The sequence below is a fragment of the Dromaius novaehollandiae genome, chromosome 1 (assembly GCF_036370855.1).
Source record: "Dromaius novaehollandiae isolate bDroNov1 chromosome 1, bDroNov1.hap1, whole genome shotgun sequence".
NCBI classification, from domain to species: Eukaryota; Metazoa; Chordata; class Aves; order Casuariiformes; family Dromaiidae; genus Dromaius; species Dromaius novaehollandiae.
Window position 1 is genome coordinate 185,404,756 of NC_088098.1, and position 19,627 is coordinate 185,424,382.

At 35.8% G+C, this 19,627-nt stretch overlaps 1 protein-coding gene across 5 annotated transcripts in view; it reads right to left on the reverse strand.

Annotated features, from left to right (window-relative positions):
* Positions 1 to 19,627, reverse strand: part of VWA8 (von Willebrand factor A domain containing 8) — a 187,204-nt gene that overhangs the window by 134,835 nt on the left and 32,742 nt on the right. For 4 of the 5 annotated variants that reach the window (XM_026099176.2, XM_064504816.1, XM_026099178.2 and 1 more), the window contains exons 5-12: positions 17,215 to 17,382; positions 15,082 to 15,246; positions 14,623 to 14,672; positions 14,185 to 14,293; positions 11,203 to 11,307; positions 4,705 to 4,836; positions 3,207 to 3,341; positions 3,049 to 3,126 (exon numbers count right to left, since the gene is read on the reverse strand). In XM_026099176.2, coding sequence (XP_025954961.2) covers positions 3,049 to 3,126; positions 3,207 to 3,341; positions 4,705 to 4,836; positions 11,203 to 11,307; positions 14,185 to 14,293; positions 14,623 to 14,672; positions 15,082 to 15,246; positions 17,215 to 17,382 — 942 coding nt within the window. The remainder of the gene's footprint in view (positions 1 to 3,048; positions 3,127 to 3,206; positions 3,342 to 4,704; positions 4,837 to 11,202; positions 11,308 to 14,184; positions 14,294 to 14,622; positions 14,673 to 15,081; positions 15,247 to 17,214; positions 17,383 to 19,627) is intronic. The other variant, XM_064504817.1, reaches the window with a different exon arrangement.

A 19,627-nucleotide genomic window follows, 5' to 3' on the forward strand; every position in this document is an offset into this window, starting at 1 on the left:
TGATGAGCAAATATGAAAAATTTCAGAAATAGATTTAGAGCAATTTGATCTCTCAAAATATTTCAAAAAATCAAAAAATGAAAAACTTTTTTTAGAACCAAAATAATAAAATCTGTTAGATTTAGAGAACAAAGCTTCTCACTGCCTTAATTGTCCACTTACTGAAGGAATTAACATATTCAATATTTTTCTGACATTAGCTATTAATATGCTATGCAAAGCATCTAATGTTATTACATTTTTTAAGAAAAACAAAAGTATTTCTTAAAATGTATCAAAACATGCATATTTCAGATGTAGTCAACCATATTTTGTATTTTTCTTCTTTAAATAAATTCAGAGATTATATAAGACATTGTATATAGGAAATCTGTGTATGTACAGACACATTTAATTCTATATAGAGACGTGTAATCTACACATGTATATACCCAACAAGCTCACAAGCAGTCATTTGCTTGTCTTCGCAATCCTGCGTAGTATCATCAACCCCCCCTCCCCAAAAAAGAAATCTCTCTGTAAAAACACTCTGCCCTTTGCACTTGATGAAATCCTGGCAAAACCAAAGGAAAGGTTCACTGCAGTGGGAACTTGTTCAAGCCCTTGGCCTAGATTTTATTTCTGGAGGAATTACAGATCCTTCTGAAAGAAGGACGCTTATCGAGTTAACCAATTTCACTGTCAGCTCTCCTTCTCATGTGTCTCCTAAGGGGTAGTCTTCAGTTCCTTTTCAGCGCACATCTAAAGGTAGGACCTTGAAAAACACTGGTCACATTTTTAAGCTTTCAGGCCCAAATAATTGTATGATTTTGGTGATGAGTTCCCAATATGACATTGTGTACAACAAAACAAGAGTCAGGCTGGGTACGCCCTTAAGTGCATTTGTCAAGTTACAAATGTTATTTTCCTGGGAGGATTTAAAACACACTTGCATGGACAAGTGCAGAAAGAAGTATGCAGGCTGGCTGGAGACACTCAGTCCTGGCTCAGAAACTATGCATCCATCTTAATATACCAATCTACACAAGGTAACAGGCACTGATGAGAAGCCAAGTATATTAGCATGAACACAACATTACACTGACACGGCTACCTGGTTTTCCAATGCAAATCAGTTTGCATCTGGACAGGTTAAAGCATGGGAGAAAAGCTCTCATCTGTGCGACTCTATCTGTTATGTAGACATATTCAGAGTCCGTGCCTTTATTAGTTAGAGGCATCTTGTGGGACGGAAATGCAGTAGGAACCTGTCTGGGGAGGCTCTCAGCTATGTAGGGAAATGGAAAACAGAGTGTGCTCCATCACTTCTTCCATCAGCATTAATATTTCTCTTTTTTATTTTCCCTCATTTTTTGTCTGTTTCAAGTTAGAGCACATCAAGATCTAAAACCGACAATACTGTCCAAACAAGTAGAAAGTGACTACTGGCTATGGAAGATCACAGTTAAGCATGACAGAACTTGGGGTATGCCAAACAACCTCAAGTGCTGTGAGAAAATCTGAAGAACTTTCCGATAAAACCAAAGAAAAAAATCCAAGACTTACGGCAGCCTCACAGCTCCACATTTACTGCTACTTATACTCTGTGACAACTGACAACTCCAAAATCTTTCATTCCCTTGCTATTCTGTATGTCCAAACTTTTTGGAACCATTACCACTTCCTCTCCCTCAGTTTTTTTAAATCCAAACTTTAATATCAACTCAGTCAAAACATTCACTCTGCCCCAATCTTTTCAATTCTGTAAACTTCCTCCTCCAACACAGCAAAAATGTGCTCAATAAAATAAGCTCCTTGCCAATCCCTTCAAAGCCCCCTGAGGCCCCGAGGACTTCTCCAGTTCTTCCTTCTTGTCATCTTAGCACATGACTGTCATGCTAAGGCAACTAAGTCAACTGCTTGTGTGCCTTACAAAAAAGGTTTATGAACATTTTCCCCCAAATTTATCTTTAAAGTCACCTTTATATTAAGACTGTTGGTCACAACATGAGTAAATCAGTCACAACTGAAGACTGAAGATTACTGTCTGCTTGTTATAGTACCTGTGAATAATGTACCGTATTAATGTGTATTACTGCAACACAGCTGTGCCACACCTGAAATCTTTGGTCTAAACAGAAATATAAGCAAAGAAAAAGCACAGAAATTACAATATTTTTAAAATTATGTGTGTTAGGCATCATCATAATCATAAAAAAAAAAACATGCAAGAGGATATTAGCAGATCTTGGCAACAGAAGAAACAAACCAAAAAACAAGAGAAAATTACTCCTATAGAACATTAAAAAATAACTTTAAAAAATCCCCACAAACATAAAAGCCATTATGTATTCTCAATACAATAAAGAAACTGCCTTCAAGAATAATAAGACAATAACATTGATAATGGAGAATTCCATTATAAAATTACATAGCATATGGACAAACAAAAAAAGGAAGGAGAAAAGGTCTTCCGGGGCCATTTAACATGCAATTACGAGTGGCCATCACTCTGACCTAAAGGCAGGAAACATACTTCAAAGGGAAAAAAATCCAAAGAGGAGAAGACAAAAAAGACAAAGTTTTCTTTAAGACACTCATCCATGCTAAATCACAGCACAAGTTGTCAACTCTTTTCAGCTAGGAGAAAAATTATTCCTTTAAATGATTCTCCCTACATTTTTGTTTATGTAAATTATCTTTCTTTTGTATTCATAATGAAGTCAATATAATGGAAGTAAAGTAGTATCAGGGCTAAAGTATATGTAATAACAGTGTACTACCTATATTGCCTTGGCTGCACAGTATCTAGCCCTGCAAATCAGAAAACATTTTACAGACAAACATTCTAACAGAGAGAGTAAAAGATGTACTATAGTGATCAGAAAACTTCGCTATGTTTTATATCTTCACTGTCCTTCATTTTTTCCCTGTACCAGTTATTTTAAAAGCTGCAGTTGTATACGAAGACTCCATCTTACACAGAGAATCTACCTCTATGTGTTATATTTTGGACTATATTAAAAGGAAATAGCATATTTTAAAAGCACCAGCAAATAGTTTACTTACCTGATACAGCATGATAGGTTCTATGCTGTATCCTAGTATATCAGCAAACTCCTTAGCAATAACTGTTTTGCCACAGCCCTAAAAAGGTTAAAAAATAAGAATAGATTATATTCTAGGAAACAAGAGAAATGAGGGACAAAAGAAATTTTAATTCTTACTTTTCCTCCAATTAAACACATATCTTTAACCATATGGGACTGCATCATTTCTGCCAACAGCTGATTATGGCTGGGAGTCCTTATGAAAGAATCTGATCCAGAATGTGGTTTTAATGGTCCAGTCCCAGCAGGAACCTACATGGAAAAAAACAGAATGCTAAATAAACTATACAGTGATAGCTTTAGGCTTCATGTGGACTGGATTACACTTCACCAAAAATACTGTAATAGTTTGCTGATAATTGTCACCTATCAAAGCTAAATCTTTCACTTTAAAAATTAACACTGTGTAATTTCTAATAGACCCAACCTCCTTCACCCTTCCCTTTCCCACTTTTAATGAAAAACATAAGGAAATGTGAACCAATTCAACAGTAGCCTTGGGGTCTACAAAGAATTTGAGGCTGCTCATATTACAGCCAAAACATAAAAAAATCACCAAAGTAATTCCTTATTGCTCATCAGAGAAATAAGAAAGAGAAGGAGCAATCTGTATTGTGAAAATTTGAAGAGATTATTTTTGGTTACAGCATTGGAGAGTAGCAATATACAGTTGTGCACCACATTAGGACACTTGCTCTATTCCCACTTCCTGATTTTAGTCTGAAAACTGCTCCATCTGCAAACTCCCTATGTCCTCGTGTTCCCAAAGAGACATATTCTGCAGACAAACTTTCAGCAGGTATCACCTACATACAGGTCAAACGAAAGCAAAAATCTTTCCCTCAGAAAAGAGTCCAATCGACTCCTTATAGATTCACCTTTTTCTGACAAATTCCTGTTTGCTGCTGTTCCCCTTTTCATCCTGTCATGGCACAAACTCTCTGAGGACATTCCTCACCAATATAACCATGATCTCTTTTTGACTCCTATCAATTCACCTCCTTTACAGAGACTCTCTAGTCTCTTCAAATGAAGCATTCACTTTAAATTCTCAGGTCAGCATCTGTTTCCTCAATAAGACCTTATTTCACCAGCTAGCGAGCTATAAACTTCATTGGAAGAAAATCAAACTAATCATATTTGATGTGATTACTTTCATTCTCTTTTCCCAGTATCCCATGTCAGAACATTATCAAGCACTCATTACATTTTATTTGAGGTGTAGACAAAGACAGACTATTGCCTTTATTAAAACAAAAAGAGAAAGCAGCAACAAGAGCATCACTTGTACTCTGTATAATGCCAATCCAATAGAAAAATAAGAAATCTAAAAATGTTTCTTTCATCTGTTCTTTAGCACTTGTTTTAATACAAGACACTTTAATGAATAAGAGGTAGAAAAGAATGAGTTTATCTAAAGACAAAATCTTGTTTAATCATAATCTAATACTCTGGTAGCTAAATGATCTAATAAATATCATGTTACACTATCAAAAATTAAATACTCACTGCAAATGAGTTTCAGTATCAAGTGTAAGTGTCAAATTCTGGATGAGACAGAACTAAATTAATGATAACTAAAAATACATAGTTTGATGAATATATGAATTAATACCTGGAAGATCACTTCTTTTTCACCAATCTGGACAGTTACATCAGCCTTGAAGGTTTTGTTTCCATGTACGCTTTCTACTTTTGTAATCCTTCTGGGAAGCAAATGGCTTTTTGAATCCTGTAGCTCAAAACGCTGTAGATTTAAGGGCAGGGGCGAGAGGTGAAGAATTAATTATTAAATACAGCTTTCTGTTTTTTAAAACTGTTCCTCCTGAAAACACAGCTGGAAGCATATTCAAGATTAATTTCTTGTGAAGTCCTAAATCCATTTACTTTAAGAGCCTTATTACTGGAAGAGTCAAAGTCCCTATTTGCTCATCATTCAGTGCTTACATCTGTTGAAAACAAATTCAAGTAAGTCTTAAATAACATCAGCAATCTTTGAAATCAAGAATTCACATACCTATGTTCAAATTTTTGATGCTGCATATGTTTTACACCTCCATGTAAAACCAAACCAAAAAGAATCATCATCTACTTAATGTGACTGTAGCAATAGACCTAAAATGTAAACAACCTATCATGACTTTGCTGAGTCTTAGTCGATAGACTGAAATAACAACAGAAACGGATGGTAGCCTTTAGCATGTGTAATAATAGATCACCGATCTTTGTAGGCCATTATAACCAACTGCAGATTTAAATGTCTGACTACCGATAAAAATAAACATCAAACATCGCGTTTACTTAGCTACACAGCCTTATCATGCAATGAAAGTGGAGGACAGCTTGTGCAAGTTAAGCCCTCAGTATGTTCTGGGTATAACAAGGACAAGAAACTGGCCAATTATTTTTCCAAACCTCTTTTGAATATTATACCATTTTATGCTGTATGCAGAAAGCATGAAAAACATTTTAAAAACCCTGTAAAAATCTGCTTTACTGGGGAGGGGAAACTTATTACTAAATCAGGGGGGTTTATACATGAAAAAGTCACTGAAAATTTACTGAAATCATAGTGTTAGAGGATTCAACAGAGTAAAAGCTGAGTAAACAAGAAAAAATGGAATATTAAGTGAAACTCTTTAGAATTCTTCAAAAAAAATTTAACCAAAAGTCATTAACATAAAATCATTTTTTAAAAAGCATGTGGTTCTATTACTGCTAGGGTTCATAGCTCTCCCTATTAAGGTTCAGAAAGATTACTGAAAAGCATTCATACAAACACTTTGACTGTTCGTCACTCTTCTAAATTCCCATTCTGGAACAAGTACTTACAAAAATTGCATGTTTAAACATGATTTTAAGTTAAATGTATTTTAGTAACAAAAAAAAAAAAAAAAAAAAGCCCCAAATTATATTTTTATGGTAACAGCTGAGCCTACTTCAGACACCATTAAATGTCTGAACAACAACAGAAGACAGGAATGCACACCAAGTAGCATCTCAAACTATGATTCTAAGAAATGCTCAAACTATGATTCTAAGAAATGAACTCAAATGCTCTCAAATCTTATATTCATTAGTAAATTGTAATATTCTTACTAAGTTAATGGACTTTTGGATAGGGCCAAATCTGCTTAGACGCAAAACTCTAAAATCCCCTACTCAGATACTCACAGAAGCAGCTAACTGTAAGTAAGCAAGCAGATTTTATTTGTACCAACAGTCTCTGCACAAATACATGCATCAAGCAACAAAGATTTCAAACAGATCTTGTGCACAGAGGTGGGAGAGTCTTGGAAGTCTAAGATTTTTTAGGTGGATTTTTTTTATGTTGTTGAGGATCCTACAGCTAGCCTTTTAGACCCCAAATCAGGACAGTGAAAGAGGATTTTGCATCTCTGTGCAGATCCTCACTGCATTTGTACAATAGATTTGAATTATCACCTGTTAGCAAGGAGATGCCGCTGGACAGGACAGCTTAGTGTAAAAACAAGCTACTACAGTTACTCCTGAGCAGGAGCAGCAAGCAAAAAACTCTTTCTGGCTTTTGAAATGAGACAGACTTTCTTGATACAGTTCTATATTCAGAATTATGATAGCTAGATATGGAATCAGAGAGTGACATGAAATGGATGTACAACACATTACATTCCTCCTGAGCCAGAAATGACTTTCTCTACGCAAAATCCAAACTGATAGCTGCAAAGGAAAACATATTTGTGGCTTGGAAGGACAACTACTGACTATGTTAAGTATCAGGAAGTTTTGGGAGATACTTGGACAGCCAGATATGGGCAGCCTCATTGCCTCAGACTCAAGAGTAAAGAAAAAGATAAGGCTAGCCACCAAAAACAAGAGAGGAGGTTTGGCAGTCCATAATCACAAGGCCACATTCTCCACATCTAGAAACATGTGAGAACAGACAAACTGTAAAAATCAGAAAAAAGGAGGACTCTGAATAGTCAGAAGTATCTAATGATCAGCAATGCCACATCATGGAAACTGCAAAGAATACTCTGGTGATCCAGCTGGTCAAAGGAACAGAGAGCTGAAATGAGACATATTTGCAGAGAGCTGCTCTGCTGAGCTCACGAGACAACTAAGCTAGTTAAAAAGATGTCTGCAGGCATCCAAAGACAACTGATCTTTGCTGAACATTCTCTGCAAGGGAAGGAAAGATAATTTTGCAAGGAACAAGAGGATTGAACTGTCTCACCAGAAGCAAAACATGAACTGCAAGTACAAGACTGGATAAATAGATGAAGCCTGAAGAACACATTTCACTATGATGGTATGTACTGGCACTAAGAGCATTCATTAATGCAAAACCCCAAGAATTATAAAAGACTTTGAGAAAAAAAAAGAGAAAAATATCTTTTCTTAGACCACAATTTGGAACAGAAAGCTCTTACAAGTGAACAAAATTGTCTAGATAAGAAAGGATGATTCCAGTTCTCTTAACTATTAGCCCATACCCTATGAAAGAGTAGCCGTGCAGTTTGAAGAGGTTTTTCACTGAGAAGCAGGGAAACAGTATTCAAGGAGGAAGACAGGTAGATTAAAGACAACACAAAAAAGATGGAGTCAAAGGGAACAAACAAGCTTTTATCTGACAAAAGAACAAGACATTTTGCAGAAGTGCTAAATTAATCAAGACACAAAATCACAAGGAAAAATTCTAGAAGATTCTTAAAGCAAAGTTAAATGCTTGGATAGTAAGCAAAAATGGATCTGCTCATTTATTAAGACAAATCTGATATATGTGGTGTTTATAAAATCTAATGGGAAGATTTATTTATTGATAATGCAAAAGTCAGTGGGTGTTTCCCAAGCAGGCAAAAGGAATGTGAGAATAAAAAAACCCGCAAAACTAATATCTCCCATTACTCTGAAGCAAAATACTAAAAGCTTATAGAGCAATGTCAAAGAAATAAGCACAGAATAGTTGGACTCCCCTATAAACCACCAGTCTCAACCTAAATAAAGACGACCAGTTTTATAAATGCCTAGCTACACTATGTATGAAAGAAAACTTCATTACTGTGGGAGACTTCTTATGTGCTTAAGCGTACTGCTTGGGAATACTTCACTGAAGGCTGTTTCCCTTGAAAAGCAGTGATTTGTCTGTCTCTAAATCTTCTACAGAAAATGGTTTGTTTAAACAATTTTCTTGATTTAATTTTTGCAAACATATTTCAAAAGTTCATCTGTCAGTCAAAATGATTTGTCAATTCCAGCATTTCATCAAAGCACAGAATAATTCTTCAAAGGCCAGAATTCAAACCAAATCACATTTTCCTTTACAAGGTCTTTTACAAGATCTCCCAAATTTTAAATTTTCTTTAAGAATCAGATCAGAAATTGATACAATTTTGCAAATGAAGCATCTTCAAATACCGGTACACATAGGCATATCATCCTCAAGTTTGTTTTGATGCCTCTGTCCTGTCTGTTGCAAACTAATGATCTAATGAACTAATGAATGTTGCAAACTACAGCTCTTGTACAAATGTTCTGTATAAGTCACTCTCAAGATCATTGCTGATGGCAGATTAGTGTGCAACACAGAAACATTTTATGTTTACGTTTAGGTGCTAACTAGTTTGACACAAGGAGCTCCATTTGTATCATAAGAACAAGTTTGTTTATAGACAGAGTTAAACCTAAGCCAGATTTTAACTCCATCTAGATCCACTCAACAAGAGATGTGCATTTCAAAGTGTCTTTACACACCAAAGGCTAACACTGAAACAAACGACTTTTACTGGCAGGGAAGGTATAAGTCAGTATCTCACATTAACCGATTATGAAGAATAAAAATCATGAAGAATATCCAGGACTTGGTGGAGTCTCAGGGAGCAGGGAGGCACATAAGGGAAGATTTACAAAAGTTGAAGATCATATTTGGGAACACAGTGTCTGGAGGATATGGTTTCTTCAACAAATGGACTCAAGTTCTAACAGCTGCAAAAACTAGCTTTTTAGCCTGTTAGCAACCTCACTTCTCAGCTGTGACAGCTGACTGAAACAGAAGACATCCTGAAGTTAAGATAGAGTATCAGTTAGATGATTACATCGCCATGTCTGTATCCAAGTCTGATGTCTTAACTTTACATTTAATTATATTTGTTTTTGTTTTCTTTAAATATTAGCCAATGTCACACAAATTAACCCATCAGCTGTAAACATACAAGAGAGAAGCACTCACTGGCAAATATTAGCTGGACAGTCTTTGAAAAGCTGTAGGAAAGCAGACAGGGCCTAAAACTAAGAAATCACTGTGCTTCTGCCAGACTCCTCTCCCCAAAGTTCCTTGTGGAATGGAAGAAATAATTTCTTGTCCACCTTTAATGCAGTTCTGACACTACTAATGGTAAAAGGGCATTAGAAACAGAAGTTCCTTAGCACAGTTACTTTTTATATTTTTAAGATTTATTACTTTACATTTGTTGTGTGCAAACAGAATGAAAATCCAAATAAAAATATATGTACTTGGTGACATAAAGGGACTAAATTTATATAAGAAGAGGAATGATGAGAAAGAGTATCAAAAAAGGAAAAATACAAAAATACAAAATGATAACAGGGAGGTAGTCACAAACTAGATGATCATTGAGAAAGAAGGTTTACCAGTCAAATCAACTTGTCTTACACAGGAAGCAAAAGCAGTCACTGTATATAAAATTCAGTGTAAGAAATGGAAAATAGAAGAAACTAATGATCCTGAACATGAAGACATACACTATACATAACTGATATGGGAAACAAAATGAAACAAAGGATTTAAGATAAGGGTATATCAAGAATAGAAATGACTGTTACTGCTCTGTTAGTAGCTGGAAATCTCGATTACAGACACTGGTTCTTATGGGCAACGTCAATCACCCTGACATCTGCTGGATGGGCAACACTGTGTGACAAAAAGCCTCCAGAAATCTGGATTGCTATCAGGGATAACTTTTTGATATAGGCGCTGTGCTGGCCAGCCAGGGGTGATGCACAGCTGGCTCTCCTATTCACAAACAAGGAAGAACTGGCTGCAAACGTGGTAATCAACGGCAGCTGTGGCTGTAGGGACCATGAAATAACGGAGTTCAAGATCCTGAGAGGGAGTGATGGAGGCAAACAGCAGACTGCAGAGCCTGGACTTCAGGAGACCAGACCGGCTTGTTCAGAGAACTGGTAGGTAAGGTCCCATAGGAGGCAGGTCTGAAGGTTAAAGGAGCTCAGGAAAGCTAGCAGGTCTTTCCAGACAGCTTCCTCCAAATGCAGGAACTGTCAACCCAAACACATAGGAGACTAGCTTGACTAAACAGGGAATTCATGGCTGAGCTCCAGTGCAAAAAGGCAGGATATGGGAGGTGGGCACAGGGACAGGCTACAACCATTTCTCTGGCACATAAGGTTGGTTTCAGGAAAACCAAAGTTTCACCTTTGCACCCAGCAACTTCTAAATTACAGTGCTGAAAAAGCTGGGAAAGATGCTTGGGGTTGCAAATGCTACTTTTCAGGCAACTCCTACAACATCTTCAAAGATGAAAGAAAGCTAACACTGTGCTAAAGTTTTAAATGAACAAACAGAATAACCCAGCATAACTGCAAGCTTGATAAGCTACTAATAAACATGGAAAGAACAACTGAACAGATAATTGGGCCAAAGACAAACAAAAAACACTAATACAGACTAAAAATAGAGACTAATATGATGTATGGACCATGCTACATTGAATGCATTTCATGTTATCTGATCTCTACCGTCATTTTAATATCTGCTCTTAAAGGCCAAGAGCCAGAAGGTATTTTTTAAGCACCTGACTATCTTAACCACATAAATAGCTGCTTTAAGTTAATCAACTACTTATATTGTGAAAGTTTTTATCTCCTCTTGAATTGAGATCTAAATATTCTACAGAACGTAAAGCTCTGACCTTTCCTGATAATGAAATCTATCAGCTTATGAAGATTTCTTTAAAATACTGTTTTAATAGCAGCAATAATGTAACTATTTAAATTATTTCTTTTTTTTTTTAATCTGAAATAATAAAGTAATACTAGCTAAGAGAACTACTGTCATAACCTGCTACTCCCTGGAATTATAAGGCACAATACTTACTTTTAATGTATCTTTGACTGCAGTCCTGCCTTCCTTTCCGAGGAAAATATTATAGGGGTAAAGCCGGTCAATAATACGCTGGACTGACATCATAGGAAAGAAATCCTAATTCGAAATAGAAATAATAGTAAAAACAAACAAACAAACAAAAAAAACAAAAAAACCCAAAAACCCATTCTTTATCAGCTATTAACCTGAAAATCATATATAAAAATGTAAAGGCAATATACAAATGACCACTATATCCAGTCGCTGCTCAAATCTCAAAAAAAGAGCATTTCTCAGGTGCAATTCATTATAATGTAAAAGTCTAAAACAGCTCAGGTGAACAGTGCCCTAAAAGTGACTCACTCTCCTGTGCATAGAGGGAATCTACAGTGCTTGGCTCAGCTACCTGCAGACATCAAAAGTTAGAAGAGATAGACCCCACCATAGATAACTGAGTTTCACAGTACTACTAGAAATGCATCCATATGATAAGGAAACGACAATGTACTTATTATTTACTCATTCACAGGAAATTCTAATATTTAATTCTGATCCTACTATATTGTATGGATCCTACTTACTAGAAATTTCTAGAAATTTCTGAACAGTTTGATCAAAATTGTTTTGCTTTGAAACATTACTAAATATGCTTGCACTTTTCTACACACAGTTGGAAATACAGAATTCTTCTTGTATCTGCCTGTTCATTGAAGTAGTAGTTCTCTTGGAGCACTGCCTGAACCAGACAAGGATTCCACTTTACCACAGTAATAGAGAAAGAAATGGAAGTACCATCCATGAATCCACTAGTATAGCAGAAATATTACATGCTTAAATCCTTCCATGGGGGGAAATTGTTTTCAAGAACCCTGAAGTCATGCTCATTCGCTTGTTACACAAAAGGTTATAAATTATGAATGGCTAAATTGTGTGTAACACTAGTGAAAAACAATTAGTGGACTGGTACTCTTTTAAGAGTTCACCAAAGCATATACAGAGTATATCATATAATCCAAATAAAATCAACAGATTTGCAATTAAGAAAAACTTGGGTTTACACAGAAGCCCAATTGAAAAGAGTAGAAGAGTTGCTCAGAAATGAAATCAAGAGATACGTATTTTATGAAATGCATAATTCAATTCGCACTTGTAATCAGGAATACTATTTATAATGTTCCATATTAAAGAATCATCAGTAAAAATAACCCATTTAAGGGCATTCTAGTCAATGTACTGCTTAAGGGATCAGAGAGCCCTTTATTGCGTTTTAAAAGACCTCTGCCTATACATAAAGGCAAAACATACAATTTGTCCATATTATCTCAAATAAATCATAATCATAATGGCTTATCTGAAATTAGCCTCTTCAGGCTAACAACACCCTAGAAAAAAATTCTCTCTTTCAGGAGGAAGAAGTTTTCAGCCTAAGAAATATATAAATGAAGCATTCTGGGACTGTGTCAATCTGTGATGGAAGACAAGGAGACAGTCATTACAATGTATTATTTCCACACTGTTAAATGGTTAAATCATCCTAGCTAGATTAAAAGATGGCAATGACCCAGCATGTGAAGGAGAAATGCTTAAGCCAGAATGAGTGAGAATGATCAGTTTAGAAAACTGAGTGATTGAAACTAATTCTAAAAGAAACAGTTCTGGTCTATCTATAAAAGACACTGTCATACAAAGATAATGCTTTACATTGTCTAATGTAAAATAAAATACTTCCTTCATTCCATAGTTTAGATAATAGCTTAAGGCTCATTTTATTTCCATTACTCTGAAAGCCATCTGGCATTCATTTAAAAATAATTTTTCACTCCAGGCCTCAAAGAATAAAAAGCTGCAATTTATTTTAAAATCCAACATGTATTTCTTTCCTAAAGCCCTTCAAATACCATTTCATTTCTCTACACTTGCGTTTTAATCACTCCATAGTATTTGATGCAACATTGCTAGATCAGACAAAAATTATGTCTGTAAAATATTGGGCACAATGTCTTTCTAAAACACAACTGAGGGGAGTGAGCAAAACAGTAAAATAAGTAATAAACACGTTTTAATGTGTGTAATCCAGTAAAATATGTAGAAGTAATCTGCAACTGAGCAGTATCACAGGTAAAATGCTTGCACAGGAGATAGAATTATCCTAGCAGCCCTTTTCGCAGATACCTACACCTTGGAGAGAGGGTTTCAGGAGTTGTTCTAACATTTTACCCTCCTGGGTTGACCACCTCTTCCCACCTGCAAAAGGATGTCTAGCCCATCTCTCTTTACACAGATCTCATCATCCCGCTGACTTCCTTCAGGAGGCACCTTCTTTCTTTTACTTTGACTTTTTATCAAGTAATTGCGAAGAACAAGGGATGAAAGGCTGTCAGCGAAAGCAGAAAGACTGCCATAGCAATAGACCTGGCCTGCCTGATCTGCCATCATGAACCTAGCAAAGTATACAGTTGTTATATTTCTCTATGGACTGCAGCTGTCCGGAAGTATTATATTTTCAAGTATGCACAACCTGCATCTTCAGATAACTCCCTATGTCAATGTTTATTCTAAATCAACCAATCAATCCAAAGTCCTAACGTGTGATTCATTTCACACAAAAATCTCATCCTAAAAGTGCTCACTTCTCTCCATCAACTAAAGGAGGGGGCCTCGATGACAACGTCAGTATCATCAGGCAAACTGTAAATGCCTGAGGCCAGGTGAGATGACTTAGCAGAATATGATTATTATTTTGAATGCTAAGACACATTAGATGACATCACAAATCTTGTGTCATGTCATGCTTTGTCCTTCAATATTGTCATGTACATTGTTAAAATATTACCCAGAGAAATCCAATCCAAACCCAAACTATACCCGTTTTTTTTGTTGTTTTATTTTTGTAAATGTTCACGTTAATCTTCTTCCGAAGACATAACCAACATAGATCTAATTCTGAGGAATTCTAAGTTCATACAGTTTCACGGCACATGTGTATGCACATACCAAAATCTGAACTGCAGCCGATAAACTGTCTAAAGGAAAATCTGGAAGTCCCAACGTGGAAGATTCTTGAGAGCACAGAGTTGTAGCAAAAGACAGGAGCTGAGAAATTCTGCATAGGAAAAAGTAATTACAGAGTTTTATACATGCCAAGTATATTTAAATTACTAAAGCATAAAAAGCTAAACACAGCATACGATGCTGAAACTATTTCTGAGCACAAATAACTAATGTACATGTGATTGAAGTTCTAAAGCATTAAGGATTCATTATATGAAGGCTGCATATGAAATGCTGTTTGAGCATACACCCACACATACTAAAAAACTTCTTCAGTTCTGGTATCTAAGCAGTGATAGAAGTTACAAAAATAGCAAGGAATCCTGAAAGGACATCACATTCCTTCATTCATTTCAATTTTTTTTAATTACGAAAAATTACCTCTCTGTTGGTATGTTTGATCCAACTGAATATAATAGCTGAAGATGGTCCTGAAAATAGAACATAACATCACACAGTAAATTAATTTGGGGGGGGGGGGGGTCATACTGTAGGTCACAGCTCATGATGTATGAGGCATTTTCTATTTTTCCTTTAATTTAGACATGAAGAATCCGCCCACTCCTTAACACAGAATTAATTTTATAGAAGGAACACATTATCAAAACTTTCTTTTAGGTTTATATTATTTTACGGAAGCTATTTTTCTGCTGCAGCATTCCTTGCCAACTCTAATCCCACTTTTCAGGAATTTATTAGGTAGCAATATGAATAATACCCTTTAAGATCAATTTATTATCTAAGAATTCTTTTCAGAGGTGAAGTATGTAAAACATAAGGTCAAAATATTTATTAGTTCAACTCAGCACACATAATCCAACTCTTCTGCTGGATACTTACCTTAAATGGCAGATGATAAACATCTCTAGCTTGAAATCTAGAGCGAAGGGGAGGATCCAAAGGGTTACCAGAATATTTAGGTACTGGTAGACCCAATGCTATTACTCGAAAATCTTCACTAACACGAACAATCTTCCATGCGTCTAACTCTGTTTTTGTATGTTCCTAAATTAATCAAAATAAAGTAACAAGAAGGGGGGAAAAAAATCATTAAAACTCATGATGACTGAGCTGCATATGGACCAACAGTCCTGACTCTTGATGCTAAATGTGATATTGTTCTCACATCTTCCTTCCAGAGGGGCAAGAAAGTGTTCAACTACTCAAATTTGCAGATCATACTAGTAAAGTTTTCCAAGATGAGGGTAGACAGAATACATTGAATTAAGTGCAGCTTTTAGGCCCCTAGCAAGCTGCCCAAAGACCCTACAGTTGGTCAAAGTTCAGAAAAAATGTTACAACCTTGTTTTCACAAAGAACAAATATATTACAATTTTTATTTTATTTTAAAACATTAGAAATGTATAACCAGGAGCAAGGGGTTTTTTTTCCTTCATTTCTTCTACTTATAAATGTAAAGGAGACTCTAATCTGAATCAAAAAAATTAAAGTATGCTTTATGTAAGCAAAACAACACAGAACTATCATTAGACTTCTTTATGAGAAGTACATTTAATTTGGTGTATATTCAATCTTTGCCATGAAAAGATTCAATGCACATAAAACAGGCACCCTTTAGTCTTCCCACATTACAGTCAAGTCTTTCTTGAAACTGCACGAGTACTTCCTGCAGACCTAGATCTACAGTAATTATTCACACAGGAGAGGAGAAAATGAACATTAGCTTATATAATACAATATTCCCCAAACAACAAAACAACAATATTAGATTTAGCATTGCAGCAAGAGATTTATTTAATTCATCTACTATTAGCAGTGTGCTTGAGGCACTCATTTTGAAACATTTTATCATTACAAAAGTGGTAAAAAGAGAAAAGAAAAGAGATGTCCTGCATAACTGCAACCAAAACCTGTCTTTAAATACAATTACATTTAAAAATCTTACATTGTAAATATAATAATAATGCTTCCAACAATTATACTTACTAATTAAATACAATAAAAATGTTTTTGGAAAAGGCATGGATCAGAATTGTAACTGCAGAGGAGAGCAATAAGAAATAACCAAAATATTTTCAGAAATCCACTACAGTACTTAATGGCCATGGCAGACAATTTAATGCAGTCAGGATCAATGGCAGAAAGCTTACTGCAAATTTCTTTCCTCTGACTTCCTATGCCACGTTGGTCTGAACCACACACCCAACCACAGCTGGGTGAGAGACAGAAGTCTGAGTGGGCAGGGGTCAGACGGATATAAGAGACAAACAGGTATGTGACAGACAACTACAGCACATGACAGTAAGACAAAGAACACTACAGGAAACACTGCTGAAATTCAGCAGGGTCTCCAAAAGCTTTAAAAACATCCACTCAAATTTAAGCAGCGGTACCCAAAATTTGAAAAACACTAAAATGATTAAAGTAGCAAGAGCAGCAGACACCAAAACACCATTTTCTACCAAAAGATAAGTTTCATACCTTTCCTGTAATTGAAGATAGGCTATTTACCCATAATTTTGCAAATTAAAGATGAGACAGCATTGAGGAATACAGTGTCTCCTATCACGACTGCTTTTTTAATTTTATTTTTATTTTTTTAAGTATCCTAACATTTCAAAAGCTTTACAGAGATTCTTGCAATGTTAAAGCATTATCTGAACTTCATGGGAACACTTTCAAACTCAATCCACAGCTGGGTTACTCAGAGTAGCGTTCACATTTTAGAAATATACAGGCTTCATACAACGTTAATACGGCCTACTCTTTCTGATGTGGACAAAGGAGACACGGAAGAAAAAAAAACTGTTGCAATGAGTAAAGGAATGTTTGACTTTTCCCACAGCTTTTACTTTGCTAATTTAAGCCCATGTCACACTCCAGAAAAAAACGTAGGCACCTTGCTGTGATTTCCCCCATTTGCCTCATGACTACTCCTCCCCTCACAACAGTATTCCAGCACAGTCAAAAACAGGAAAACAAAAAGGCAAAAGCCAAGAGGCACTTCCATACCTGCAAAAGCTTGTCATAACGTTCTGCAGACATGAGAAAACGACCATCTTCTAGCTGCATTTCCCTGTTCTCCAGCAAATTGTTCAACACAGGCAAGACGTTGCGCTCGGCCTTCTCCAAACCTTCCAACACAAGGATTCTGCCTTCTGTAGCTGCACGAACTGCACACTTTTCAACAAGATAAAGTAATATTACAAAATAAATGTACGACATTGCATATCTCACAAAATCCTGCCGAAAATAAACCAGCAGATGCTTCCCTTACAGTATTTATTTCCATGAGATTCACATAAGCAACGATCATGAAGAGTGACAACTGATTGTCTGTACGGTGCTACATAGCTATCACCTGAGCTGGCCTTTAATCTCTTATTACAGGACAGGCAAAAATCAGTTCCAGTGTCTTCTTTATCAAAGGAATAAAATGTAAAATCTTGCAGAAAGTTTAGTGTATACCCACTATATATTAACTTGTGGCCCCTTTTGTGTTTGATGTTGTTTACTCATTTGTGTTTTCCATGTATTTTAACGCCATCTAACAATTCTGGGATAGCTATTTATACAGAAAATATAAGATCGAGGTCATTGTACATATTTGTAAATATTTTAATATAATTGTAAACAAAAAGTCAGATGTTCCTCTGGATTACTCTGGCTGTACACCAGTGTAAATCCACCCCTAGTACCCACCCCTTGCCATACTTTCACGAGAAAATAACTCTGTTGAAAACAAACACGGACCATAAAAACAAAATAATGCCGTAATTAGTGAGACATGTTCAAAAAAATGATGAAATTAAAAAGAATTAGAATTAAATTCTCTGACTGAACATGGTCTTCTATAAAAAGCAGAAAAAACTGTAGACAATAAATCTCGAGATTCTTTGGAGCCTTCAGGATGGAAAGCTATTTCTTCTCTGTATTTCACTTCATGAGTTGTTTATATCAGGATGTTGATTTTAAGTGCATAAAGTGGGGCCAAAAGGTAAAACTAAACTCTGGTGCTGGTAATTTTGTGCAACTTTCTTGCAGTAGATGACATTCACTCAGGTAAATTAACTGCACTTCATAACTAATATTCACAATTACTGTCCAGTAAAAGATTCTGAAATTTAATACTGCATTCTTGTTTATTCCTGAGTTGCAGAAATTTAATCAGATAATAATGGGGAAGATCTAGGCACAGGCAACATTTAAAGGCACCAAAGAGTCTTCTTTTGCATTTCTGTTACTTTCTAACACAATTTTAGACATCAGCAGAGTTGCAAAGGGAGAATGACTAAAGTCGCCTCCCAGCACATCTACTATAAACTCCAACAGAAGAACCTTTCATATGATGCTAGATGGAAACCTCTGATGAATATCAGAGGCCAAAAACTAGGACAGAGAGAAAGAGGGATGGAATGAGAAATGATAATGAAAAGGTATCAGAATACAAAAATAACAAGAACAAAAACAATATGTGAAAACAAAAAGATGTACAAGGCTCAGAATTCTAAATATAAATTAGAAACAAACAACCCACCATAACTGTGCTCAGTGCAACAGCCGAACTGCTACTTGGTACAAAGCATATGACAGAATCAAACAGAGATCTGTTTCAGAAGATAAAGAACACTGTATGTGAAAAGACTAAGAATTATTACTTTAGGTGCTTCCTATGCACAGGACAGAAGCATAAACATTGACTGGCAAAACTAGTCAAAATGTAAGCTTTTTGCATCATTATTAAGATAGTAATAAGTCCTGATTCTAAACTGGATTTGAGCCAGTAACTTACCAAAAAGAAGGGGGGGGGGGGGGGGGCACTCACAAATCCTGGTACCCATCTCCATATCGAGTTCCCTTCCCTGAAAGACGTTCTGTATAACACTTCTGTATCTAGCCTCATAATGAATAACTGAGGAATCTGGAAAATTCCCATTAAAAAAGCAGTAGTCCTCAGATTATTTCCCTTTAACGGAATCACTAATTCCTTCCAAAAGCAATCAACATGTGAACTGAATTTATTGTTTAATTCAGGCATCGTACTTTAACAGGTAATATAAAATTCCTCTCTTCTACTCTTCCTCTCTTCCTTCTCTCATAAAATCTGTACAAGGGACAAATTTTGTACTAACATTCTTCCCTAGGAAGGTTACTAGTCAAGTCAAAAATCTGCTCCTACCTGCTGAATAGAAAATTTCGGTCTCCAGCTGCCAATCCAATGCCTGGCATGAGGAAAATGCTCCTATTTTGTTTAAACACAGCTTGGAGATACAGCCAGAATATGCTTTAACAAACAATTTATTTGCCAAGTTGGTAGGATTCTGCATATTATAAGTCTATGAAGACTTTATGACCGAGTTTTACTAGCCAGAGGAAAATACACATGCTGTTCATATGGTTTCAAAATATTTTGAGTATCCATAGA